Source organism: Fusarium falciforme, chromosome 10, assembly GCF_026873545.1.
Source record: "Fusarium falciforme chromosome 10, complete sequence".
Taxonomy (NCBI): Eukaryota; Fungi; Ascomycota; class Sordariomycetes; order Hypocreales; family Nectriaceae; genus Fusarium; species Fusarium falciforme.
The window spans coordinates 3,421,412-3,449,361 of record NC_070553.1 but is presented as its reverse complement, the minus strand read 5'-3'; the positions used below and the strand labels follow the sequence as shown (position 1 = coordinate 3,449,361).

The following is a 27,950-nucleotide window of genomic DNA, read 5'->3' as shown; positions in this document are numbered from 1 at the left end:
CAATACTGTCCACTCAATTGAGCGACGTCTGTCGAGCCTTGTTGGCCCCGCACTAGCTCCGTTTCGACCTCAAGAACCACTTCAATTCAGTAAAGGATGGCTCCTTCAGCTATTATCATTGGCGCTGGGCCGTCTGGCATTGCCATGGCCCACAAAATGAAGCATGAGCTTGGCTTCAACGACTTCATCATTTACGAAAAGATGGACGGAGTCGGGGGCACTTGGAGGGCAAACAACTATCCTGGCTGGTAAGTAATTTTGAACTCAACCACCCCAAGGCCTGACCGTTTTATCTGAGTATACTAACCCGAGCTATAGTGGCTGTGACGTGCACTCTCATCTGTATTCATTCAGTTTCAATCTCAACCCCAATTGGTCGAAGCAACTCGCCGAACAAGGTGAAATCCTTGAATACATTGAGGATACAGTCGACAAGTTCCAGTTACGTCCCCATATCAACCTCTCAGTCGAATGTCTAGGCGCCCAATGGCACAAAGCAGAAGGCCAATGGCATGTGAAATTGAGAGACCTCCAGACGGACATCACCTTTGTCCGACAAGCTACCATGTTCATATCGGCTGTTGGAGGAATTTCCATGCCAAGAGATGTTCGTTTCTCTATCAGCGTTCGTTGATTACTATTAACTAACACTCTTGCTACGATAGGTCCATTTCAATGGCATGGAGTCATTCCGCGGTCCAATGTTCCACACTGCTCGATGGAGACATGATGTCAGCTATGAAGGCAAGAGAGTGGTGAGTCTGACCTCGTGTCCCAAGATTAACTAAAGTTTTCGCTGACCAAAGATAAGGCTGTGATCGGAAGTGGATGCAGCGCCGTACAGGTAGTTCCCGCGGTCGCGGAGCAAGCTGCGTCTGTTACCCAGTACGCACGTAGCCCCCAGTGGTACCATGCTCGTCCCAACCGCCGCTTCACTGGTTTCGAGAAGTTCTGCTTCCGGTATCTCCCCGGTTTGATGCGCCTGCATCGTTGGAATATCTTTTGGGATATTGACAAGCAATCCTACACTTATAGAGGAACGAAGGCAGGTGTGGAGCAGAGATTGAAAGAAGAAGAAACAGCTCGTCGATACATCTTTGAACAAGCTCCCAAGAAGTACCACGATATCCTGGTTCCTACGTTCGAGCTTGGTTGTAAGAGAAAGATTGCGGACCCAGGTTACCTCGTAACCTTACATCGAGACAACGTGGAACTCATCCCTGAAGGCATCCAAAAGATCACAGAGGATGGCATCGTCAGCTCATCCGGGCGCCACGATCAGTACGACATGATCGTAATGGCGACAGGTTTCAAGGTTACCGAGTTCCTCACTCCGATGGAAATCATTGGTGCAGACGGTAATACGCTTGACCAACAATGGAAGGAAAGCCGTGGTGCCCAGGCCTACCTAGGCACATTCGTGCACAATTTCCCTAACTTGGCTATCATGTAAGTTGAAGTCAAATATAAAAACAAACATGGTGTCTAACGTTTATAGATTTGGCCCCAACACTTTCCCTGCCAACAATTCGGCCCTTTACGCATGCGAAGTCCAAGTCAGCTATGCTGCAGAAGCTCTTGTCAAGCCCCTCATCGATGGCCAAGCTTCTGTCATTGAGGTAAAGGAAGCAGTCGAGAACTACACCACGAACCAGATTCATCAGAAGTTGAAGAGCAGCGTTTTTTCCGGAGATTGTAGTAATTGGTACATTGGAGACTATGGACGCAATGTAGCTTCGTGGCCTGGTTTAGCGATTGAGTTCTGGGTTGCGACTCTGTTCCCTGACAAGAATGCCTTTGTCAAGTCCGGAGGGTCTCGACCTTGGCTATCTAAGGGGCCGGTCAGGAATGTCCGCCAGTACGGAGGGATCGCTGTAATTGTTGCAGCTGCAAGCACGCTGCCAGTTTATTACTCGTGGATGAAGCTTTAATAGAAGATGTAGTTTAGGTCATGGCCGGGTGTTAGAGTTAGGACTTGGGTAGTAGTGGTATTAAAAATCAATTTAGTTGAAATATTAGTAAGGTTAATATAATGCATAGTATAATAATCTTAATTATATTATTAAGGTCTTAGGAATATATAATCCCTACTATATAATAACGAATATCTTTTATAAGCAAGTATAATATATAAGAGAGTATAATAATTATATAACTATTTATTTCTTAATTACTAACTAAATTATAATTTAAAAATAAGTTAAATACTTTTTTTATATTTTAAGCTTTTTAAAATAACTTAAAACTAAGCCTTTAATATATTATAAAGATATATCAAGTCTAATATATATAATAAATAAGTATTATAATTTTCTTTCTAATACCTTACTTTTGTCACGACCTGATAAAAAACACCTATTACGTAATACGAGGAGGTCCTACTATTACCCACTAATTAGGCTATAATTACTTCGGAAAATATAGTAATTATAGTAATCATAAAATAATTACCTATAATTATTTATATAATTACTCTAATTAACTTCCTTAGGGTAATAATTAAAGAAAACCTCCCAAGTATATAAAATATGCCCCTTATGCTTTCTATATAATAGCTACCTTAGCTATTACTATAACTTAGTTATACTTAATACCCTTTAAGTATATTACTAGATATAATAATCCCTTATTTAAGTATAGCGCGATTAATCTTTTTATTAATATAAACCTAGTATAATTAGTTTATCCCTTAAGAATATATATAATTATTAGATATTAATAGCTCTTATTTAGAGGATTACTTATATTACCTTAAATACTATTAGATATAATAATTACTTAGGTAACTCTTATTAATAACTACTAATAGGTCCTACCTAATAATTACTTATTTATTATATCTATCCTAGCTAACTAAGATAACGATATAAGTAACGCAAATAACTCTAATAATAATAAAAATAATAAGTAATTATAAGCCTAAATCACCGCTATAAATATAGAGATAAATAGACTTTATAACCTTATTAAAAGGATAGATAAAACCTAGTATATTTAGAATATATAATATATAAATAATATTTAAAATATTAGTAATATAGCAGCTATTACTATAAATAAGAGAGATATAAGAGAAATCTTAAAGCTAAACCCCTTAAAACCTTTTAATAAAACTACTTATAAATTACTAATATTCTTTATTTAATTAAGGGTATTTATAATATATTCCTTAATATAATTTACCTTAGCCTTTAGTAAGGTCTAATACGCTATAGAGAGACTTAAGAACTACGCCGCTGCCTAGTTTAAACCTATCATAAGGGAATACCTTATAATTCTAGCTAGCTAGTACTTACTATATATTTAATACCTTTATCTAAGCTTCAAGGCCTTTAAGGCTATGTTTTAATAAGTATTTAAAATAATTAATAAGAAAATATAAGCTAAAAAAGAGATTAAAAACCTCTAATAAACCTAATTTACCTTAGAGTATAAAATAAGATACCTCTAATTTACCTTAAAGCTTGATTAGAATTAAAAACCCTTAATATCTTTTTTTTTAATAAGCTAAAAAAAGAAATATAAATAAAACTTTATAAAGAAAAGTAATTTAATAACCTTATTAAATATATTTATAAGGTAATTAAAATTAATAATTTATAATTCTCTTAAAAGAAATTCTAAAACCCTAGGTTTAATAATAATAAAGCTAATAATTCTTATTTTAATATTAATTAAGGTAAAAAAAATAAAATAATACCTTATAAAATATATACCTTAGACCTATAGAACTTAAAGTAATCTAATAAGAGTTTAAAGATATTAAATATTATTATTATTATAAGAAAAGTTATAAGATTAATAAATATTAAAAGAAATATTAAGATATTTAAAAAAGATATTATTAACCTAACAAGTATTAATTACTCTTAGAAGGTAACAAATACCTAAATATAACTAATTATAATAATAAACCTCAGATAGCTATTTATACCCCTAGAATACTTAGAATAGCCTAATAAAGATATAATAAGACTAATATCTAACTAGATAAATTAGTCTTATTATATAATTAACCTTACCTCTTAAAGAAATAAGTAAAATATAATATTACTTATAGAGTATATTATAGCTTAAGGCTATATATTATAAAATAACCTTATAAGAATAGATATATATATATTATAAAATATATAATATAAAAATTATCCTTAGAGCCTAATAAAAAGGAATAGAAACTAAGTAATCTCTTATTATAATATATTATTATTATAACTAGGTATATTAAACCTAAATCTAAAGAACCTATAGCATTAACCTCGGCATAATAACTATTATTAATAGTAAATAAATAAGCTAATTTATTAGAGAAACATAACACACCATCCACAGCCGAAACTTGGAACGTGATTTTCTTCAAGCGACTTTCAAAAGAGGGATTTCACGTACTTCTTCGTGAACTAAATATCATATAAAATAACAAGGGCAATTAATCAATTGATAGTGATAAAGGTCCTGTCTCGGAAGAAAGCCCAAAGCTCCCCCATTCCTAATTGACTCTGAAGAAGATGATGATAGTCAAAGGTCAAAGGCCTCTGACTCCTTTTCTACGTACAAGAAATTGCCCAATGGCCCAAAACGGCTTAGCACCCATTTCCCCCAACTCACTAACTTTTAAGAAGCTATTATAGAGGATTTTAATTATAAGAAATAGATTATAAGATATAAAAAAAAGAAATACTTTTTAATACCTATTATTATTTACTAAAAGGACTATAAATAAAATAACCCTATATAATATAATTATACCTTATATTTCTAATATTAAATTAAGGTATTATAAAAATATAATAAGATCTATAAATAATAAAAGGTAAATTAATAAGGTAAATTCTTATATAATAACTAGATTACTAAGATATATAATAGTAATATTAATTAAACTAAGTTTAAATATAATACTTAAAAACTATAAAAAAATCTATATTAAGAATATTATATATAATAAAAGCTATAAAAAAGTAATAAAGAATTATAAAAAGAGGGAAATTACTCTTAATTATATAATAACAATAATAATAAGTATTAAAATAGCCTATAAGAAAGGTATATCTAAACCGCGCGAGAATATATAGAAATAGAAAATAAGTAAGAGATTTATATTTAAGCCTATTATAAGGAATTAGCTAAAAATCCCTAATACCTACAAGTACCTTTTAACCTATAAGATAATATAAAAACATATTTAATATATTAAGAGGATATTAGTATTTCTTAGATATTATATTAATACTATTAATATAAAGCCTATTAAAAAGAGAAATAAGGATAAGCTTATTTCCCTAGTATATTATTATATTAGCTAAATAATAAACCTTACTTATAATATAAAATAAAGAGATATAAGATAATATATTAATATAAATCTATTAATCTTATAAATATATAATACTTCTTAAAACTTTATTATAATACTTAAGAAAAAAAATAAATTACTTATAAAATTAAAGATGAATAAAAAATACTTAGCTAAAGAAATAAAAAAGACTTAAGAGCTAAATAAGAATAATAATAGTAAGACTAATTATATAACTAGGATAATATATATAATTATAAAGCCTATATAAATAGTAAATATAAGTTTAATTATTTTAATTATATAATATTAAAAATTAAATACCTTATTAAATATAGGGTAATAAATAGATAAATATGAAAAGATATTACCCTAGAAGGCCCTATACTCTATAAATAGAATATATAAGTAATATTACTTAGAATTAAAAGTATAAATTAAAAGAAAATACTTAACTACTTTAGTAAATAATAAAGCTAAGTAGAATTACTTTAATCTAATAATAATAAATAAGCTTAAGCTACTATAAAGGTATAAATAAATACTTTACTTAGTTATTAGCCTAGAAAGAACCTTATTTAATTATAATAATAATATTATTAATAATAAGATTAATTACCTTAAAGTTTATATTAAATAAAAAACTAAGAGATATTATTTAATATTATATTAAATAAGTAATATAATCTTATACTTAGGTACTTATAGTTATAATGTTATAATATATATTCTAATTAGAGAATTAGTTAAATTTTTTTTTTTAATAATAAAATACTTTTTATAATAAATACTAACTTAAGATATAATATAAGATTTTAAACTTTTACTAAAGATATTAGAGAAATTAAGTAGAGGTAAATATAAGATATTTTTTTACTTAAAGAGATATAATATAAATATTATAATAAATATAAATAATAAAGTTAATAAATAATTATATATATTATATAATAATTTTATAAATTAAAAAAAAACCTTAAAATAATTTAAAAGATATTAAAAGATAAATAACTTTAGAATATTTTATTATAATATTATATTTATAAAAGGTTCTTTATAAAAAAACTTAAAATAAATCTATTAAAATATATATATTATAACCTTAAAATTAAATTCATTAATAAAAAATAACCTAGCTTTAATAAACTTTATTTATTTAATAAAATATAACTATTAAGATTAAAGAAATATATTAAAGATATATTATAAAAAGGATATATTAAGGAAAATACTTTATTTATTAAATACTTTATTATATGTATTTTAAAAAAAAATAAAAAGCTTTAATTTTATATTAGTTTTAAAATACTTAATATTATAATAACTACGGATTATATATTATTACCACTTATTAATAAGTTAAAGAATTAACTTTTAAATATAAAGTATTTTATTATATTTAACCTTAAAGAAGCCTATAACCTTATTTAGATTAAGAAAAAATATAAATAAAAAACTATTTATTATATTAAATATAAACTATTTAAGTATTTTATTATATCTCCTAGACTTATAAATATATTTATTATATTTTAATAAATAATTAATAATATACTATAAGAATATGTATATATATTTATTATATATTACCTAGATAATATCCTTATTTTCTCTAAAATAATAGAAAAATATATAAAATATATCTATAAAGTATTATAAATACTATAAGATATTAAGTTATTAATAAAACCTAAAAATAAAAAATTTTATACCTTAGAAGTAGAATTTCTTAGATATATTATCTCTTATAATAAGATATATATAGACCTTAAGAAGGTCTTAGCGGTTAAGGATTAAAAAGACTAATTAATATTAAGGAAATATAAGCCTTTTTTAGATTTACTAATTATTACTATAAATTCCTAAAAGTATTTAAGAAAATAATTATACCCCTAATAGAACTTATAAAAAAAGATAAAACCTTTATAATATGAATATATATAAAATAAGCCTTTAATAATATTAAGACTTATTTTAAGTAAACTAATACTTAAGATATTTAACTTATTTTAATTAATTAAACTTAAAATAAATACCTTAGACTTTACCTTAGGCGCCTAGATTAAATAATAAAATAATAAAGGACTTCTATACCTAATTATATTTTATTCTTATAAGCTATATAAAGTAGAATTAAATTATTATATCTATAATAAAAAATTTCTTATAATTATTAATGCTTTTAAAGAATTTTAATATTACCTTTTAAGAAATAAATATTAAGTTAAGATATATATAGATTATAAAGATATCTCCTATTTTATAAAAACCTAATAACTTAATAAATAATAACTAAGATATATTAAATACCTTATAGAATTTAATTATATTATTATCTATATTAAAGGAATAGAAAATAATGGGGCTAATATAATTAGCTAATAACTAGACTTAAATATAAGAAAACCTAAAGAAAAAGAATAACTCTTATAACTTATAAAGCAAAGATATTTTTAATAAAATATACTTATTAGAATATAATAAGGAATTATATTATATTACCTTATAAAAGAATAAAAGAAATAGATTATTATATAACTTACCTTATAAGAACTTAGAAGACTTAGTATTAAATAAGTAAACTAGGTTAAGTAATAATAAAGCATAATTATATATTAAAAATATATCTTTATACTCTAATAATATATAAAAGACTTTATTAAGTATTATTATTAAATTATTAAATATAATAAAAAGTTAAATAATAAAGATTTTTAGGGAATAATATATAAATATTTTATATAAGAAGACTATAATATAAGACCTAATTTCGCAGATTATAAAATATATTATGATAATTAATAGTTAAAATTATTTCTTAAATATTATAAATATAACCTAATTATAAAAATAATATACCTTACCGCTAGAGTAAGCTATATAGTAAAATAAGGTAATCTACTCTTAGAATAGATCTAATAATATAATAAATAACTCTTAGATAATAAAAAAACTAATAAATAATAAGTCCTAGATAAACTATATTATAAACTTATATATAAAAAATATAGCTACTTATTATATAGATACTAAGGAATTAATAAAACCTGAAAATAAGTTAAAATAATATATATTTTCTTAATATAAAGAAAACTATCTTAATAGCTATTTAATAATATAATATATATATAAAGACTAAGGCATAATACTATAAACCTTATAGAAAACTATAATTATTCCTAGTTATATAATAACTATAGGATTTTATTACTATAGATTTTATTAGTAAATTACCCTTATTAAAAAAATTAGCTACTAGAAACTTCTATAATAATATTCTTATTATTATAGATAAACTTATAAAATTTTCTTATTTTATACCTTACAGAGAATTCATAATAGCAAAAGAATTTACCTACTTTTTCTACTTTTATATTACTAAAATATATCATATATTACTTAAAATTATTATAAATTAATGACTATTATTTACTTTGAACTTCTAATAAAGCCTTATAGGATACTTAAGAACTAATTATAAACTCTTTATAATATACTATAAGGAAATAAATAGCTAGATTAAATATATAAATTAGATACTAGAATAATACCTTTAATACTATATTAGCTATAAATAAACTAATTAAATTAAAAAGCTATTAGCCGCTTAGCTAGCCTATAATATAACGTACTTGATAAGCAAGTGTCTCAGACAAGCAAGTATCTTAGCATACTGTGCACTAAAAAACAGCTAATCTTAAATTCTTAAAAATAGCTATAAAATAGCTATAAACTTAAAAAGAGGATTTTTATAAATCTAACTTAATATAGAATATAAAAGTGAATTTTTTAGATTTTTAAAAAGTTCCCTTTATAGAGAAATAGCTATTTATACAGTGCGAATGAAGCTTTTTCTAAACTACCTTATAAGGTATTTTTCTAATAATCTATAAAAAGATATAACTAATAACATGTTACGTAATTAAGCTAACTTTTTACTTTTAGCCTTTTTAAGCTTAGGTTAGATTTTCTAGAATTATTTAAAATAATTTTCTCTAAGGAGTAAATCCTACTATAGGGTAAATTAAGACACTTGCTTGTCTGAGACACTTGCTTATCAAGTACGTTAGCGATAAATAAAAGTATAAAAATTATATTAGCTTATACTAATTTTAAATTTATATTAGATATATACTAATAAATATAAGATATTAGTATTAATCTTAAAGTAATCCTTATTAGTAACTAATAAAAAAACCTATATAAAGAAATATAACTAAAACTTAAATTTATTAAAAATAATAAAATATATTAATAAAAAAAAATTAAGGGATTAATCTTCCTAAAAGGAAATATAATTTACTTTATAATAAAAAATATTAAAATAAAATAATAAAATAAAAAACTTAACTGTAAGTATATTAAACCTTATAAAATTAAGTAAAAAATATTAAATATAACTATAAACTAGACTTATTACCTAAGGTTAAGCTTTATTTAATCTTTTATATTTTATTACTTAAATTAATAAAAAACATTATTTAAGTTAAAACTAATAATAAATTAGAAATAAAAGTTAATAAATTAGAGAAATATATTATAGAAGCTATCTTTAATATATATAAAATTAATAATAAGATAATATATTTTATTAAATATAAGAATTATTTAGACTTAGAAAATATATAAGAATTACTAAAATACCTTACTAATATATAATACCTTCTAAAAGATTTCTACTAATAATATTAGAAAAAAGAATAAAAAGAATATTCTAATTAATACTATCTATAGCACCGATAAGCTATATAGCTACTATAGCCTCCAATTTTACCCTCTTAGCCTTATCTAACTTATTTAATAAGTTTAAACCCTAATGCACTATTATTATGCCCTACTTATAAATTTACTTCTTTTAGCTATATAAATATATTAAGTAAGAGAGCTATTTATTTACATATTACTATAAGGCAATTAACTCCTTCTTAGCCCTTTTTTTCTTAAGCTTAAGATAGCGCTTCTTAGCTATAAGGCGAGATATTAATAGATAGGTTAATAAGAAAAAAGAAATATTAAGCTAAATTATACTTATTAATAGAAACTAATACTCTTAAGCTATTATAAGCGCGACCTCAATAGATATACTTTAAGTAATAAAGTATATACTTAAGTATTTTATATTATAGATATTTCTAGGTATAATTTAAATAAAATATAATTTTAAAGCTTATTTCTTTAATTAATTTAAATAAATAATAATAATATATAATAGACTAAGATTTTACTTTTAGTATATTATTAGTATTATTAAAATATTTAAGAAAAAAGGTTTTAATAAATTAAGAAAAGTTAAGTAATTAACTTTATAGGCCTTAAGGATAAGACCTAATAAAGGGGAGATATTATATTATAACCTAATAAAGCACTTATTATATAACTAATAGAAGACTTACTCTTACCTACTAATTAAGATATAATTACCCTTAGAGAGCTAAATAATTATAATACTTACTTTATAATTACTTATAATTACTTATATAATTACCCTAATTAACCTCTTAGGATAAGTAATTAAAGTAAGTCCCCTAAGTATATAAAGTATATTTATTATACCTTTATATATAGTAGTTACCTTAGCTATTAATATAACTTAGTTATACTTAATACCTTAAGTATATTACTAGATATAACTTATACCTACTGCTTAGACTACGCCTAGCACTCTCTGCTAATATAAACCCAGCACGACCGGTTTATCCCTTGGGAAATACACGATCGTCACACCCCGTAATAGCGCTGTAAGCCTCTATAGGCAGCTAAAGCACCACTATGATTGCTACAATAGCGATTATAGCCCAATCTTTTGCCCTGTGGCGTGACAGCTAAGGTGAACCGTTACAATTATGCTATAACTCGGCTTCTAGTTATCCGTTATTAGTAAAACTAATAGGGTTTTAAAGCGCGGAATTAGGACTATCCGATGGTGTAACCTCTATCCGAATCGGACTAATAGATTCCGAGCAATTTGCTATATAAGCTATATACCTTCTCTTAAAGATAGTTCCTTATATCTTCAACCAATATAAGCAATAAGAACACTAATCAGAAGCTGGTCTTTTCTATTTTAACCCTATTATATATTTGCCCTACTTTTATTGCTTTATAATTCTTTACCTAGCTAATCAGCTGTATATAATAACTAATTCTACTGCCTATATACCTCTAATTTCTATTACCTACCCTATAGTCTTTAAAGACTATATTTCCTCTATTTTTTAGTTTTTTTATACTTACTATTAATAGTAATTTATTATTACTAAAATAAATTAGAAGTTAATTACTTTTATTATTATTCACTAATAATATATTCTTAGTAAGATAAGATTCATTTAGGAATTATATAACTTTTATTTCTATAAAACTTATAAAGTTATCTCATGAAAATAAAATTTTATAGGTAATAGCTTAATTTTAAAGTTAACTATAATATTATAAAAAAATTAAAAATACTAATTAAATAATTTAAAATATTAAAATATATATATAATATTAAGAAAAAAAGTATTAAAAATAAATTATTAAATAATAATAAGTATTATATGCCCTAAGTACTAAGGTCCCCTATATACTAAATCTAACTTTATAATAGTTAAATCTAGTAGCTATTAGAAGGGAAGTAATTATAACAGCAGTCACAGCTGCGGGCACCTTAGCCGCTAGGCTATGGGCAAAAGTTTAGGCCATATTCGCTATTATAGCAATTATAGGAGGTGCTTTAACTGCTTATAGAGCTTATAGCACTATTATAAGGGACTAAGCTATACTAGTAATAACTTAGATTTAAAATACCTCTTATATGTATTTTATATATTATAACTAATATTTATTTAAACTTAATAGCTGCTAGAGTTAGTTATCTCTTCTTAAATCTTAGTAATATATTAATCCTTTACTAGAGCTAAGAGATCTATAGTAATAGCTTTTTAATAAGGCTTTTTAAAAGCTATAAAATAAATAATAAAGCCTTATACAAAGCTATGAGTTAAGGAATTTTTTTTTAAGTTATTTTAAGCTACTACTTATTTATTTAGTATATAATTAAAAGGTTAAAAATAGGTTTTATCTTTAATTATTATCATTTCTTATAAGTTATTATAAAAAAACATACTATTAAGCTTCTTTTCTTAAGATAATCTTTATTATTATTAATTAAATATTTTCTCTTATTATTTTCCTTAAAATTTAATTTATAAGAAAGTATATAAAATGTCCCTTTTTAAAAATATTAATAGAAAATAGCGATTCTTCTTTCTAGCTATGGTTGGTGTGTTTTGTTTTTCTAAGAAAATAGCTACCGGTGACGTATCTCTGAAATGATTTCTAGCCTTGTGTCCAATCAAGGCCGAGTCTATCTTTTAGTACCCCATATCGAATCCTTCACTTGCTGTGCTCTCCAATGTAAGCCGACCCGGCGATCTACTGCTTCAGGTTCTCCTTAGCCCACTCGTCAAGGTTGCCGTAAACATGTAGCCAGAGAGATGTGTGATCCAGGACCTAATGTCCAAGTCAGCCTCCAGGAAGGCAATTTGAGGCACGGAGCGAGGCCAGACTTACGTGAGTGCGAGTGTCAGCATCAACTTCCCGGAAAGCTTGATAGCGGCCTCACCAGCTGTCGGGTTGACCCCAACCTTCTTCGCCGCATTAATACCGATTGTGAGATCCTTGACGCTCAGAGCTGGCGCAAATGCCCTCTTGTAGTTGTTGCTAGAGGGCGCCTCGGGAACAAGTCCAGGGACGGGCTGTTCGAGACCCATGACCCACGAGTTGGCAGTGCCCTCACGGATGCACTTGAACAGAGCCTTCTTGTCGATGTCGTATTTGAGGCCGATGGCCATGCCCTCGGTTGCGACAAGGTTGTTCGCCAGGGTGATGTAGTTGTGTGCGATCTTGGCGACCTGGCCCATGCCAAGGCCGCCGCAGAAGGCGATCGTGCTTGGGACTCCGACAAGGGACATGGTCTCAAAGATACGCTTGCCTACTTTGTCGGTTGGGTTGTCGGTAGGGTCTGCATGGCCGACCATGAAGGAGAGTGTACCTGCATTGGCACCCCATATGCCACCGGAAACGGTCGCATCGACAAAGGTTCCGAGTCCAGCATCAGTAATCGTCTTTCCAAGCTCCTTTGTCGACTCGATCTCGATGGTGCTGCACTCGATCAAGAGTCGATCAGGGTTCTTAGAACCAGCGATGACACCGTTCTCGGGGTCCAGGTACACCTTGCGGACATGGGGACCCGCGGGAAGACTGGAGAGAAGGGTCCCGACCTTGGACACCAGGTCCTTTGCTGAAGACGCAACTTCGATCTTGCCGTAGCTGCCGAACTCATTGATGAGCCGCTGAATCACCTCCTGGTTGATATCGAACACGTGAAGTGTTGTGGAGGATGGCAGCTTCTTGCGCAGGTTGGCGGCCATGCCGTAGCCTATGATGCCGAGGCCTATTTCTGGTTAGTACAGGAGGAGGTGTTGTCGCTCAGAAGGATGTTTACCAATAACACCGTAGTCTGTAGCCATTGTTGCGGTTTGTGAATGTGATAGGTTTTGGTGTTGATGGATCGTTGTGTTGGAAGTTGAAGTTGTAGATACAGGGGATTGACAGTTGGAAGCAGGTGGTATTTATCTTTCTAGATACTGGCTGTTGAGAGAATGTGGCGTCCTCCGACCCCGTGTGGGTACTCGCGATTGTGTTCCATCCGTGATTCTTCTCGGTTTCTTCTCCGGAGGACCGAGTAAGGTCTTGCTAGGCCACAGATCACCAACAACAGGCGCATGTGCTCTGGTCTTCGAGGTGGCGTCTTGTCATCTGGTGGGAACGGTCCGCGGCCGTGGTTGAGTGGGACTCGCCCTCCCACACATGGATCCTATGATACGCCTGAAGGCGTGGTGGGAACGGCCCGTGGTCCGCGCTAGTAACATCCTTCAAACGCCACCGTGCTCTCGAGCAGAACTATCTGGCCAGTCTCGTCGTTACCGACTCCGAAGAGATGCCCGTGTCGATACGGGGGTCGGGCTTCCCTGTCGGCCGCCCCCTCCGTCTTCTCAACTCGGCGTTATCACAGATAGGTTTCAACTCGTACTTAACAACGCTATCGCGCTTGCACAGCTTGGGAACTGCTGGAACACTTGCTCGAGCCCTTCATTCGAGATATCCCCCCTGCATCGAGTCAACCTTCAAGGCAATGACTTGCGCAAGCGAGATTCCCGCCCAGGCAATGTACCCTAAACACATCGCTATTTCCGAAACAGAAGACAAAAAACAAGGCTCTGATAATAGAGATGTAGCTTAATTAGGAAAATGAAGGCGCTTGCTTATTTGTAAAAACTTGCTTATATATACAATGCGCCCCTAGATTATATTTCTTTAACCTTTAATTAATATAACCAAAAGCACATCCGTGCCTCTCTAAAGACCAACAACGCTGATGTTATAAGCCACGTCTTCTTCCCTTCATCCATCCAACCCAAAGCTGTTTTCTATCTACTCGTATTCAGCCCAAGCCATTTTCGACTTCTCGATCCGTCACCATAGCACTGACTCCATTGCCTTCCGTCACCCAAGTCTTTCTGTCCGGCCAAGGGCCACGCGCCAGCAACGCTGTCAAACGTCTTTTCTGGAGCCTTGAAGGCCCATTGGAGCCCAGCATCTTTGTTCTGGACGATCCTGCTCAACCCGAAGGGCCCCGCCAGCCATACTTTCAACAAACTCTGGTTGGTGCAACCTGGCACCCCGTCTCCCAAGAGCCGATGACTACGGCCGGTGTATCCTCCATCACGGCCAAAGCCAGGAGTCCTTGGACGATTGGCAGGCCAGTTGGAAGGACGAACACAGACACGCTGATCCTGATGACGAAGACTGCATTTTGAGGAGGCCATCGCAGAAGATGGGCGGGTGTACGACAGGCTGCTGCGCTGCTGTGGGGAGGATCTGCCACCAAAAGCGCCATCCCTGGTGGTTGAGGCATCAGACAAGCCATACGTCACTGTCCACGACTACCTGAAGGCCATGCATGCTTGGCTCTTGCCCCTACGCTAAAACATCTTGTCAGCCATGTTAGTCTTTAACCTAGTGCCAGCTAGGATCAAGCTAGTGGTGGACCGTACCTCAGTGGACGGTATCAATATTAGGGAGGAAGGAGAATGAATCCGAGGTCGCAGGCCAACGGAACCTGCGGTAGGACCTTCACTGGAACCGTTTGCATCACTTGGGATGCGACCGGATATCACGTTATTCATGCCGCAGGCCTGAACACCCCGGGCTATGGCCGATACCGAGAATTCTATCAGAGATTGAACGAGATGGGTCAAGGCTGGGAGCGTTGGTAACGTTGAGCTGGCCGAGAAATGAAAGAGCTTGTGCTGTGAGGGTTAGGGTATAGCAAGTAACGAAGGGATCATATAGGAGTCCTATAGTCTCAAGTAGGAATATAATGAGATAGGGAAGAAGTGGCAAGCAGTATGCCCAAACATGTAACCTAGGTAAATACAAAAAAATAAAACAGTTCAGGCCCATCCTGCAGTTCGTAGGCATGATACAAGGCAGTAAAAACGCCATCAACAGTGTTCCAACCCGCACTTGCCAAACTCTGGTTGACTATAGACTCAAGTTTGCTTGAAACACCCACAGAGCCCCAGTCCCGTGGGAGCATTATGTCACTTACCAGCCCTCTCCACAGTCACCAGGCAGAAACCCGCAGACGCCATGCTTGTTGCAGCAGTTCCGTATACCACGTCACAGGTATAACCATTGGGCCCACCACAGGATCCGTCAGTTGTGTTGCCGACAAGCCATGGAAAGTTGGGCTTGCCCTGTTCAGTGTCTGTTGCGGCGGCTGTGCAGTTGCCCATCTAGCAATTTTGCTCGTCACAGTAGCCAGGGTCAGTGCCACAGACACCATCCCTGCTGCAACAGTCGCCCCATTTGCCTGCACAGACACGCATTCCATGATCCTTGCCGCACTTACCGTCAGTGGTGTAGATCTTGTGGCCTGGGCAGTCGCCTTCGTAGCAGGTGCCGGCAGCGCAGTCCTCGCTGGAGAGGGAGTTAGTAACGATAGCAGTCCTGGGCTGCCACATACACTGAGCTCCCGCAGGTCCAAGTCTCCGAGTTGTAGCACTCGTGATCCGTTCCTAGGCACGTAGCATTGCCATGTTTAGGATCACAGAGCCCGTCATAGGCTCTTTTCGGTTGAATATCTATTTCCGTGACTAGATGCTGTTGGTGATGACCATTGCGGATGCATTTGTGAGACGTTCTGCTCCACTGCAGCATCAAATGTACTGCTCAATCAGAGGCTACCAGCTGCTCACATTGATAGGGGCATAGTAAGGACTCAAGTCTGTATGTTATATCAATAATGAAGCCCCTCTTCTTGCCCTGCTGCTCTCCAGTGCATTACTCACACTCACTCACTCACTCCTTTACAACTATCCACCTTCATTCATCGTTCCTTTATCCACCGTCGTCTTTACTTGTCCACTACTTTATTCTGATTTGGGCTCAGGCCTTGAGCCTCTGTCGTATTCACAATGACTCCCATACAACGGATCATCACCCTCTTGACCTTTGTCACGTTGTCACTGCTCTACCCCTTCAGATCACTCCGAGTTCTCGGGCAGTTCGCGCAGCAGTACCAAGTCCTCAGGGTCACCACTGGCCCCAATGCTGGAGATTGGGAAAATCGGCTCTGGTGGTAACCCACAATCTTCCACCAGCCACAACGCGTCGCAACGACCAACCCCAAGGCCGTGATCCTTGAGTACAACTGCGCGTACCTGAAAGAGATCTGCAAGAATGCGAAGAACTTTTATGGTGGCCTACGAGGGCCAGGTTCTGCTACAAACTTGTCCGCCTTTGGATATGACATGGACACGGTCGATGGCAGCCGACACGATCAGCGGCGGACTATGTCTTGCCCAAAGAATTGGAAGAGGCATCACACTTGCCCAGAGACAGACCAAGTCAAGCCCATGCGGCACGACGGCGAGTGGCCACACTTTGATCTTGATCCTAGCCGCAAGAAAGACGCCTTGACTATCAGACACAAGCGGGACCAGCAAGGAAACATCATTGAGGAGTCCAAGATCACACATTAATGTGATGAGTTTCCTGCATCTTCCTGGGTTGAGAGTGGCACTGGCATCTCCATTCCGGGCCTTGACAAATGTTACCCCGAAGGTTCGTCTGAGACGCGCTGCGCTGCACTTAGATGCGGCGACAAAGGAGTTAGGGGAGTCAAGGCCGAGCAGAACTAGCAAGCGGAGGCACACGGCAAGTTACGGACCACACTCCTTGATCTTGTCGAGGAGGAAAAAAATGCCGATCCAACCAACCAGAGACATGCCACTTTCGATAAAGACCACGGCATTGTCATGTTTCTATTCCGCATGACAAACCAAGTCAATGATGCTGCAGCCACTGTTTATACCTATGAGACTAATGTCACTCACAACCAAGTGGATGTATCACAGGCAAAGCGTGGGCTGGAGGCGGACCGTCGAGGGACCCGATAGCCTGGCTAAACTCGATCGATACCGACAAGCTCAAAAAGGCTGGGAACTATACAGAGGAACACGTCTACATCAGACCTCGCCCAGGCACGCAAGCTGGTAAACGATGCCCTTGCCAAGTCGGCCAAGCTCAACAAGGCGCGCCTGGACAACCCTTTCCAAAACAAATACAGACTGAGACTTGGGACTTTGGAAGAAGAAGCGAATGTCAAGCGGAGCGACGAGGAGCTGGGAAAGGATGACGAAAATTGGAATGCTTCTCGTCTCCTTACCATCACTGACGACATGGTCGATGCAGCTGTGCTCGTTTCTGAGGCTGATGCTGTCGAGTTTGCCCGTGGTCTTACTGAAAGGGCCGTTGTCTGCTGTGGTAACTCGTTCTGGATGGAGAAGTTCAAGAGGAAGGGTACAGTCCTGTGGGCTGATGACATAGACTACAAGGTTCGTCCTTCGACTCTTAGACAAAACACGGGCTGACCGAACTTGGCAGGTATTTCGCAACGTTCGCGACTTTGGCGCAGTTGGTATTGGACTTACAGTCAGTATCTTGTTTTACAACAACCCACAGTACAGGTCACTGAGATCGTTGGCCAGGACGATACAAAGGCTATCAAGCACGCCTTGCTTGATGGTCGACGATGTGGTGAGAAGTCTCATGGGTCAACAACCAAAAACGCCATCATCTACTTTCCACCCGGGATATATCGAGTTTCAAGCACGATCCCGTTGCCATTTGGCACGCAGGTGATTAGCGACGTGAGTCTGTACGCCTTGGCAGAGGTTATACGAGACTGATATTCTATCTAGGCAAACAAACGACCAACCATCCTCGCATCACAGAGCTTTATTGGTCTCGGTAGCGGCGGCGTCATCTCCGACGTCTTCTTCCGGGATGGCGCCTTTGGTCTCTATGGAGGCACACAGCAGTTCACCGCCCAACGCCTCAAGCTTGATGGTTGCGCCACCGGAGTGCAGATCATCTGGGACTGGGGCTGAGTCTGGAAGTCCATCAATATGAGCAATGTGGATGTTGGCTTTCGGCTCCTGAGAGAGGGCGTGAAGAAGAGGGCCACGTCGGGTCTGCTTCTTTCGTCGATTCAAGCTTTAGCAACGTGAGCACTGCTATTCTCGTTGTTCCGCCCAGGCGAGAGGCTGGATCAGCTAGCACGGGTATTGTCCTGGACAACGTCGTGTTTGAAGAGGCCGAGAGGGCCGTGGCGGGCATCAACGGGGCCACCCTTCTCGAAGCCTCACCGAAGGTGGAGTACTGGGTCCTTGGCCCTGTCTATTCGCCAGCTAAGGAGTTTTCATGGGGCAGCAACACCACAAGCAGGCCTCACAGGCGTCAGGCCGGCCTGCTCGACTCGGACGGCGCATTCTTTGAACGTGCCAAGCCTCAGTATGGTGAACGAATGCTCAGCGAGTTTGTGCACCTCAACGATTTTGGAGCTAAAGGTGACGGCAGAACTCACGATACCGAGGCTTTCCAGCAGGCATTGTGGTATAGTCAGGGCAAAGTTCTCTTTGTTGACGCGGGTTCCTACATCTTTACAAAGACCGTCGTTGGTCCGCTGGGAACCAAACTAGTTGGTGAAGCTTGGTCTCAGCTCGTTGCTTCAGGCTCCTACTTCCAAAACGCCAAGTAAGTTCTTTCTCACCATCTTCTCTCCACACTCTCTGTGTTTCATGTTAGTGACTGTTGATGCTCCCGTCCAGAAAGCCCAAAGCCATGCTCCAAGTGGGCCGTCAGGGTGACGTCGGCAGTGTCGAGATGCAGGATCTTCTTCTCACGAGCCTTGGGCCTACGGCAGGCCTCATTGTCGTCGAATGGAATGTCAAAGCAGAGAAGCCAGGTTCCTCTGGTCTATAAAGTAAGCAAGCGTCTATTCCTCCCTTCTTGATCTTAACCCGACTTTCCATCTGTGAGCTCAGTTGACTATCTACTAACACAGTTTTATACACTGCCACGTTCGACTTGGAGGTGCTGTTGGAACCAACCTGACGGCTGATGATTGCCATGTGGGTGGGCATGACACGAATCCGAAGTGCAAAGTCGCCAGCTTGATGATGCACATCACACGCAAGGCTTCAGGCTACTTTGAGAACATGTGGCTCTGGGCGGCGGATCATATGATTAAGTAGGTACTCACGGCCATATGATCAGTCTGTCCAAGGCTAACTATGCTGGCAGTGACGAGAAGCTCGATGACGCCAACAACACAATGGTCAGTTGCTGCTGCTTTGCTCAAGCTTCGCTTTTCATCACTAACACCAGTTACCACTAGATACAAACCTCAATATATGCCGCTCGAGGGCTACTGGTTGAAAGCACTGAGCCAATATGGTTCTACGGGACCTCATCTGAACATTCAGTATTCGATCAGTACAACTTCAACGGGGCTCACAACATCTTTGCAGCCATGATACAGAGCGAGTCGCCCTATTTCCAGCCAAAACTACAAGCCCCCTCGCCATTCAATGACGCTGTCGGGGCTCTGCCAAGCGACCCTGACTACAACAAGACGGCTGGCGTTGCCCAAGAGTCTTGGGTTTTGGTCATGAGAAAGTCTGCCGACGTGCCGATTGCGGGCGCTGGACTCTACTCATGGTCATCCTCATTCGACGAAGATTGTGGTAAGCTGAGAACCCCTGATTCATCTTACGTCACATCCAACCCTGTATTTCTTTCACCGCAGTCGACCAGCAGGCCTGTCAAAAGGGGCTTGTTCTGCTCTAAACAACTTTGCAAATGTCAAGATCCAGAGCCTCGTCACCGTTGGCACTGGAAACATGGTGGTTCAAGAAGGTTTCACCGTGCCAGACCTCGATAACCTGCACGTGCAAACTCATCCTCGCTGGTCTTATATCGCCAACTTTGACGTCGGCGGAAACACCAGAGAGGCGCATCGCATCTTGAACATCAACTCAAGCATCTGGGACATGGACGAGCCGGAGGAGCCTGTCCTTGTCCTCAATCTTGGGAAACCCCGCAATAACTCGCTCACGTGCAAGGACGATGGCCGCAAGACGACGCATTCAATCCTGGATGAGGCAATCAAGTCTTTCTGCAAGTCTCTGAAGGATGAGGACATGGTGGAGGGTTACCATAAAGATCAAAAGACAGAGCCAAACATCCAGCCTGGGGATACACGGCACAAGATTGTCATATCACTCGACGTTCACAGCGGTTGCAGATTCGACTACGACGAGGGTCTCTGTATGAAGTATCTTCTCGGGCCAGTGGACGCTTGCAACTGTGGTGGGAAGAACAGGAAGCAAGGCGGGACCTTGTACAATGAATGCTATACTTGGCTCATTCTCGCTTCACTAGGTCTATGAGGAAATGGTTAGAGGCTCCAAGAGTGTGTTGTTTCTGGAATTAGTTTTATTTACTTTAAGAGACTGAACAACTATTCATTAACGTACTTAATAAGCGAGCGTCGCAGATAAGCAAGCATCGCACTTTTTACTACCCTAAAGAATAAAACCACTATAAAAATACTATAAACTATTTAATTAATTAAAACTACTTACTATATTCTTCCCTAGATATCTTAATTACTACCTAATAGGTCCTTATATTATGCCTGGGCTTACCAGAGATACCATAGCGCTAAATACCTAGTCTAACTAACCTTCCTTGACTACTACTCCTCAACGATTTAGCCACTACCGATGCATTTATATCTATTTAATTAATTATTTACCTTCTTTCCTCTACTATTATAACCCCTCTTTTCTATAATCTAGTCCTTTTTGCCCTCTAGCGCTAACTTAATATCTTATTTACCTCTTAAAGATCTTTAACCTTAGCTATTAATAAAATAACCTTATATATAATAGCCTTTATTCCTTTTATAAGGGACTATAGAGCTTTAAGGATTAACTCTAGGGAGCTACTTTAATGCCTTTTAATTTATCTTTTAAGGTATTTAAACTAAGATCTAGCCTTAAGTATAATCTTTAGAGTCCTTAAGACCTAAGGGGTAAAAGGTTTAATCCCCTCCTTAGTAGGCATTAAAGTCTATAGCTATATATTAAGCTTTAAGATTATAGCTTTTAGGTTAAGGGGAATAAGATTAGCTCCTTTAAAAGCCCCCTTAATATTTCTTTTTATTATAATAGCCTTATATATTATATAAAAGGCTAAAAAGAACTTAGTCTTTAAAATATAAGTTATAAAATATTTAATTAAATACTTTATTTCTTAATTATAAGCCTTTTTAAGTAGCCTAAAATACTTAATATTAAGAGGCTAAAATAAATAAAAAGAATAAAGTAATATATAAAGCTAGATAATCATTTTTCTTATAATATCTCTTAAAGTTAATAAATTAATAACTTTTATAGCTATTAAGAATTAAGAGATAATAAGAATTAATTAATTAATTAATTATATATTAATTAAAGTATTTAAGCTACTTAAGACTAGTCTTATTATTAGTCTAACTATTTTAAGTTATTATAATAGCCTAATTACCTAAGAAATTACTTTCTTAGTACTAATTAGTAAGGTAATATTAGCCTATATTAATAATAAATAACTAAATTACTTACCTTTTTATATTAATTACTTAAATAACTATAATCTATTCTTAGTTTTTAGGCTATATTAATTTTATTTTTAAATACCTTTCTAAGCCTATAATAACTATTTTACTTATAATTATGCCTATAAGAAAGCTAGTCTTATTAAAGTTATAGATATTATTTAATTAGAGGCTATACTTAGTGATTATATTTATTATAAGCTTAAACTAATTATAGATAATAGCTAGATCTTTATACTTAGCTCTTTAGTAATTATATTTATAAAAAAAATATATCTTAAGCTCTAGGTATCGCTTAATAAAATTTAAAGCCTAATATATACTAATTAATAATATATTATAATTAATAAGTAATTAATTAGCTATTTCTTTAATACTATAAAGCTAGGGGGGGAATCCTCGCGAATCTAGGTTAAAAATAAAGTAAATAAGGATCTCTTCTTCTAGATTAGATAGCTTATATAAATTTAGGATAATATTAAGTCGAGCTTAAATGCTATTTTATCGCCGACGTAGCCTATGCTTAGAGACCCGGTAGGTCCCTATAGCGTATTAGATACTTAGCTTAAGGTTATTTTAAAGGGCCTAAAGGGCACGAAGGGTTCTAGCCTTAATATTTAAGTCTAATATATTTAGTAGTTAAGAATTAATTAATTAAATCAAAAGTTAGATATAAGAGGGAAAAGTACGACGCTCGCTTGTCTATGACGCTCGCTTATTAAGTATGTTACCAATTATTTAAAATAGCGTTTCTCAAGGGTATAAGCCAAAATGGGAGGCTAGGCAAGCAATAAAAAATAGTCCTTTCCTCAATAGTTTGCCCTAGTTACGCCGGAGCAACCGTATTAATGAGATCCCTATCCACAGCAGAGGCGGGTAAGAAGTGAAAGGCCAGGCACTGAACCATTCAGTGCGATTACCTGGGCAGACGCGACAGTGGCGTAGCAGTTGGAAAATTTAGATGATTGGAGATCAAAGAATTGGAAACGACAATGGGGGCGGCAACGTACCAAAAAATGGAATGAAGACCAGTATCAACCGAGTCCAACCACTGGGCCCCATATCCTGGGGCTCTCAATAGTAGGTATCCCGGTATTTCCCTCGAATGGCTTGCCTCCCTGAGCCGAACACGTAAATTCTTACTCTTCCATACCCCAACGTAAGCCGGTCGAACCATACGCGGGTTGCTTCAACCCCTTTTCGCCTCTCTACAATTAGTAACTTCCCTAGTTATAAAAAGGTACCACTAGTATTAATTTATTGAAAATGAAATAGTCGTTATAATTACACTAGAAATACTGTTTCCCACTGAGGCTTAATTATCTTCCACTCTTGAGCACTCACAGCGCCAATCACAATCCGACGAGAAAGATACCCTTCCTTCTCAGTAATCATAACCCTCAAGTCCCAGAACCCACTCAGGTCAAAGCACCCTTGCAGATGTCGACTGCCCCAGTAGCCGCTAACGTAAGGAAGCACCAGCTGCCACCTTGCGACCCCAAGAACAATCACCCCATACTCCTCGCCGGGAACAATGTTCGCTTTTGCTGAATCAACGTGCATCCACTCGGTCTGGCCAACCACTTTGCCGGGCAGGTTGATTACGTCGAAAAAAATAGCAGGAGCCGATGCTTCAGAGGGTTGAGCCGCCAAACGCAACTTGGCACATGTTGTGTTGAATACCAGGCAAGCAGGGAGGCTTCTTGCCAAGACTCGGGCGGCCTCACTTACCTCGATGATGGGGAGCATTCCATGGATTCTGGGGGCACTGCCTCCAGGTTGGTGAAATGCCCTCCACCAAATAGTCGGTGGGTAACAGAGTCTTTAGGCAATAGAACCAAGGTCCAGTCTTGCCATCGGATTCTGTCAAATTGTCGTCATCAACCCATACTGTACTTTCTGCCACTGGACGTACCACTTGGACATTGGGGTCCCAGCAGTGAAACCTCACAAGGCTGCCGGTGTGCAAGCGACAAGTGCACAGATTCTTTCCTATCCTTACATGGTCGTAAGTGACAAACCCATTCCAACCAGCCCAACTCCAGCTTGGCATCCCTGTGCTTTTGTCCCTCGCAGTTAGAGGCCCCGGGGGGTGCCAAATGAGAGTTTCCAGAAAGGATGATTCAGGGAGACCCATAAGAAAGTCCGTTTCCAACTGAATAGCCAATACGTTTCCGATCCCGGCAAGCGCTTCGAGAGAATATCTGGGGGGGTTGACAGCGTGCGGACAGTGTACTCCTTGACATATTCTTTGTAACGATATAGAGGGTCCCCATCCGCTCCAACCCTTAATCCATTCTCGAAGTTTGGCGCGTCTGGGCTAAAAGAGCATTCCGAGTTGACTAAATCGTCTTGCTCCGTGTTGTAAAAGCAGGACAGAAAGAGATGCTCATCACAGAAAACGAGATGTCTTCTCGAGAGCATTCGTTCTTGATAGGTCCAGCCCCTGGTGTTCCACGGTGAGTAATCAATCGATTTGTAAGGAAATGGGTTGATCATTTGAGGCTGAACCCAAGCTACCGTTGAGTCGTCAATTTGTAGCGCCCAGCTAGGGTTTTCAGGCGCGTCTGCTCGAGGTCGACATGAAGTTCCCGGTAACACAGGGGCAGCGTTCGTAGCAGCCCACAATCGTAAACACAGCCATCCCGTAGATTCTATCCATAGCTTTTATCTGGGCATGTTTCGACACGCCGTCATTCTGGATGATGCACAACCGGTCTACCCAGGGATAACGTTGACCAATGTCTCTGCAAAGTTGAATTGCATCTGCGATAACGTCCGGGAGCTGATTGGAATTAAGGCCGTTATCCTTTTCCAGCTGTGCTTGAGTGGCACTTTCAAGCCGAATCGTATGTTTCTGTGCCGTGGACTGAGATGCCTACACATAACTGAGGGCGACAAAGGTGGTCGGCGATGGGTGCTCTCGAACACACATTGAAAAAGTGTCAATCAACCAAAATCCGGCCGGAAGGGTTGCCTCAACAAGAATGGTGTTGCAGTTCTTGCCATGATGGTTCTGGCAGATCTCGAGCCAACTTTTGACACGGCCGATTTCGATGTATTGCCGATTCCAGCGGGTGGCACGTTCTAGACCAAAGCCGTACCCCCTGAAATGCAACTCCAACGGGTGAGAAATGGGTATGTAACAAGGCTTTTCGTGCAGCTCGCTTTGTATGGACAGGCATATTGGCAGAATGCATCGTTCCTGCATTGACCCTATGTCATGATGTCCGTGGAGTGGCGTAACATGACCTTGCATGAACGGCCTCCATGTGGCAATTTTGGTGGGCGTCTTTGGATCAAAATGTGGCTGTACCGCCTCCCATACCGCTGTGCAGATTGTTCCATTCGCTCTTCGGGAATAACGATCGGGTGGATGAAAACTGAAATCCTCGAAGCCTTGGCCATACTTAGCCATGGATGGCGTCCTGGTGCGATGCTCTCCTCCGAAGGTATTCGGATCCAAGCGAATCTGTTGGTCATATTCGCAGAACAGGACGTGGTTGAGGTCAACCCACCGCTGACAGTCGTTACAAAGATTTGGGTTGTAACTTCGAGGAATGCCCCAGCAGAAGGTGCATTCACAGTGGATAATTCTGTTGCAGAACTCGCATGACTGATCAACACCGGCTTTGGCCCTTCGATCCCAGATATCCCCGTCAATTTCGTTATCTTGATATGCCTGCCATTTCTCCTTTTCCTTGCATGGGAGAAGGGTCTTTCAGTAGTTTTCTCGAATTGCACGGACATCCACGCCTAACGTAGCTTTCATCCCCTCCATCCACTTGATGGGGTCGAAATAACGAGGCTCTTGGTGAGATTCACTGGACAGGCTGGTGCCATCGCTGTCGCACATGGTGAAGAAGAACCGCTGGAAGAGTTATGGAGATAAGGAAAGCCGATCGGGTATCCCTGGGCAACGACCTGAATGAATGTGTTGTCGATAACCTCGGCTGGCGTCTATGATCTGCCAAGTACAATTCCTTGGTGCGACCTGGGAGAAGAATGGGTAAACCAAATCTCGCAAAGAAGGAATCAAGGGTGCTTTACTATCAGTTCAGCCTGTTGACGCTCATTGGCTCGGTTAAGTGGATTCGTTCAGCTAGGCAGACGCCTTCCGCAGCCTGCTTCGTGAGATGATTCCGATCTTATCATTTTACATTTCAGTGATGGCGCGGCGGTGCCATCTGTTCCCACCGCAGCCAGGTGCCAACCCAGGTAACCCCTCTTTGCCATGGCACCATGTGCTTCAGTCACAGACAATGCCTGTTTGCATCCAGGAGGGTGCGCAAATGTTGGAATCGTGGCCTTGTGCTTAACCGAGACAGCGGATGGGATGTAACGGAAACATCGGGGCATTAGCCAAGTTCTGGGACGTTAATTGGACCGTTGCCACATGGCTCATGATAGAGTGGGCGTGTGAGAGATGTCTGGTGCGTTCTTGGCCTGGGCTTGCGGCTGAGTACTTGTTCTCAGGTCTCCACCCTTCCTTGTCATCGTGTTTTAGGGCTGTGCTATTCTCCATCCCACTGATCAGCCATCTCGTGCTTTTTTATGTACCTTATTGACAGTTGTATTACTCATTATGTCTTTGGCCTTTTCTCCCTATACTAAAAGTCGCCCCTAGAGCGTTGTACCTCCCGAACGGCCCATCGTCTTCCCAGGGAGGACTGATCTTGCATCATGCGCTTACTTTAAATGAGATGGGGCTCCCTCTGCCCGGGCAGCCATCGCATCGCCAAACTTACACTACCTAATTCACAAGGAAACTTGCTTTTCTTTTCATTTCATATCAACATCATCTCCGCTTCGTCACCCAACCTCATCGCAATCACAGTTCTAGTGGCAAAATGCTCTTCAGGATCATTTTTGTCACAATCTCTATTACGGATTGTGATATTGCCCCTTGCTCTCTATCTTCAGGTCAGTGCTACTTCCACAGGTAATGACCTATGGCGCCGACGTCACCGAAGATACGAGCCAATGGAACCATGCACCGAGACAAATATCACGGGCATGACTGAAATATAAGATCTGGTTATTTGGAATTAACAGCATAAAGAGCCGCATGTTCGATTTTTGAGCCAGTATGGGTACCCCGATAGCCTCCCGCCGTCTGAAATGGGTCCATTCGGCCAAATGCTGCAGACGTGATGTATAAGCACCAACTGAAGGTTGTTTTATGCCACTAAGGAAGCAGAGGGCGTTTCTAGAGCAGCCCGTCTGAATGTTGTCGTTGTATAAAGTGTAAAATAGATATTGACACCTAATCTAGGTCTTAATATGGGGCCAAACAGCTTCTCGACTGGATCATCGATCAACGTCTTTTGGTTGACGTGTGGCAAGAGGCCAATTCTCACACGTGTGTGGCGAAACACAAAGCTGGGATGCCATCAGAGCAGGCCTCGCTTTGTGTGCCCGCACTGCCAAGGAACCAAGGAACGTTCACAAAAACTTTCGCCATGAACTATTATCGAAAGGAAACACACACGCAAAGAACCTCGGCCTCCGAAAAGATATTCCTCTGCTCCAATGCAAAGTACAAGAAGTGTGAGGAATCCCTTTTAAGCCACATGACAACTTGAAACGACATTTAGA

General features: G+C 37.2%; 3 protein-coding genes across 3 annotated transcripts; 2 read left to right on the top strand and 1 right to left on the bottom strand.

Moving 5' to 3' along the window:
* Positions 1–96: 96 nt before the first annotated feature.
* On the top strand, positions 97–1,931 carry NCS54_01294300 (Hypothetical protein; the record flags this gene model as incomplete). Its single annotated transcript, XM_053158164.1, has 5 exons — positions 97–248; positions 319–607; positions 666–755; positions 812–1,449; positions 1,499–1,931. The coding sequence occupies 5 exons, from the start codon at positions 97–99 to the stop codon at positions 1,929–1,931; spliced, it is 1,602 nt and encodes a 533-aa protein (XP_053014139.1).
* A 10,789-nt stretch (positions 1,932–12,720) lies between these two features.
* NCS54_01294200 (Hypothetical protein) lies at positions 12,721–13,809 on the bottom strand (the record flags this gene model as incomplete). The annotated part of the gene is made up of 3 exons (XM_053158163.1): positions 12,721–12,790; positions 12,851–13,733; positions 13,785–13,809. The coding sequence occupies 3 exons, from the start codon at positions 13,807–13,809 to the stop codon at positions 12,721–12,723; spliced, it is 978 nt and encodes a 325-aa protein (XP_053014138.1).
* Positions 13,810–16,821: 3,012 nt separating this feature from the next.
* NCS54_01294100 (Pectin lyase fold virulence factor) lies at positions 16,822–21,141 on the top strand (the record flags this gene model as incomplete). Its single annotated transcript, XM_053158162.1, has 10 exons — positions 16,822–16,985; positions 17,844–18,243; positions 18,293–18,340; positions 18,397–18,558; positions 18,610–18,757; positions 18,808–19,444; positions 19,755–19,940; positions 19,994–20,027; positions 20,088–20,436; positions 20,507–21,141. The coding sequence occupies 10 exons, from the start codon at positions 16,822–16,824 to the stop codon at positions 21,139–21,141; spliced, it is 2,763 nt and encodes a 920-aa protein (XP_053014137.1).
* Between the last annotated feature and the right edge of the window lie 6,809 nt (positions 21,142–27,950).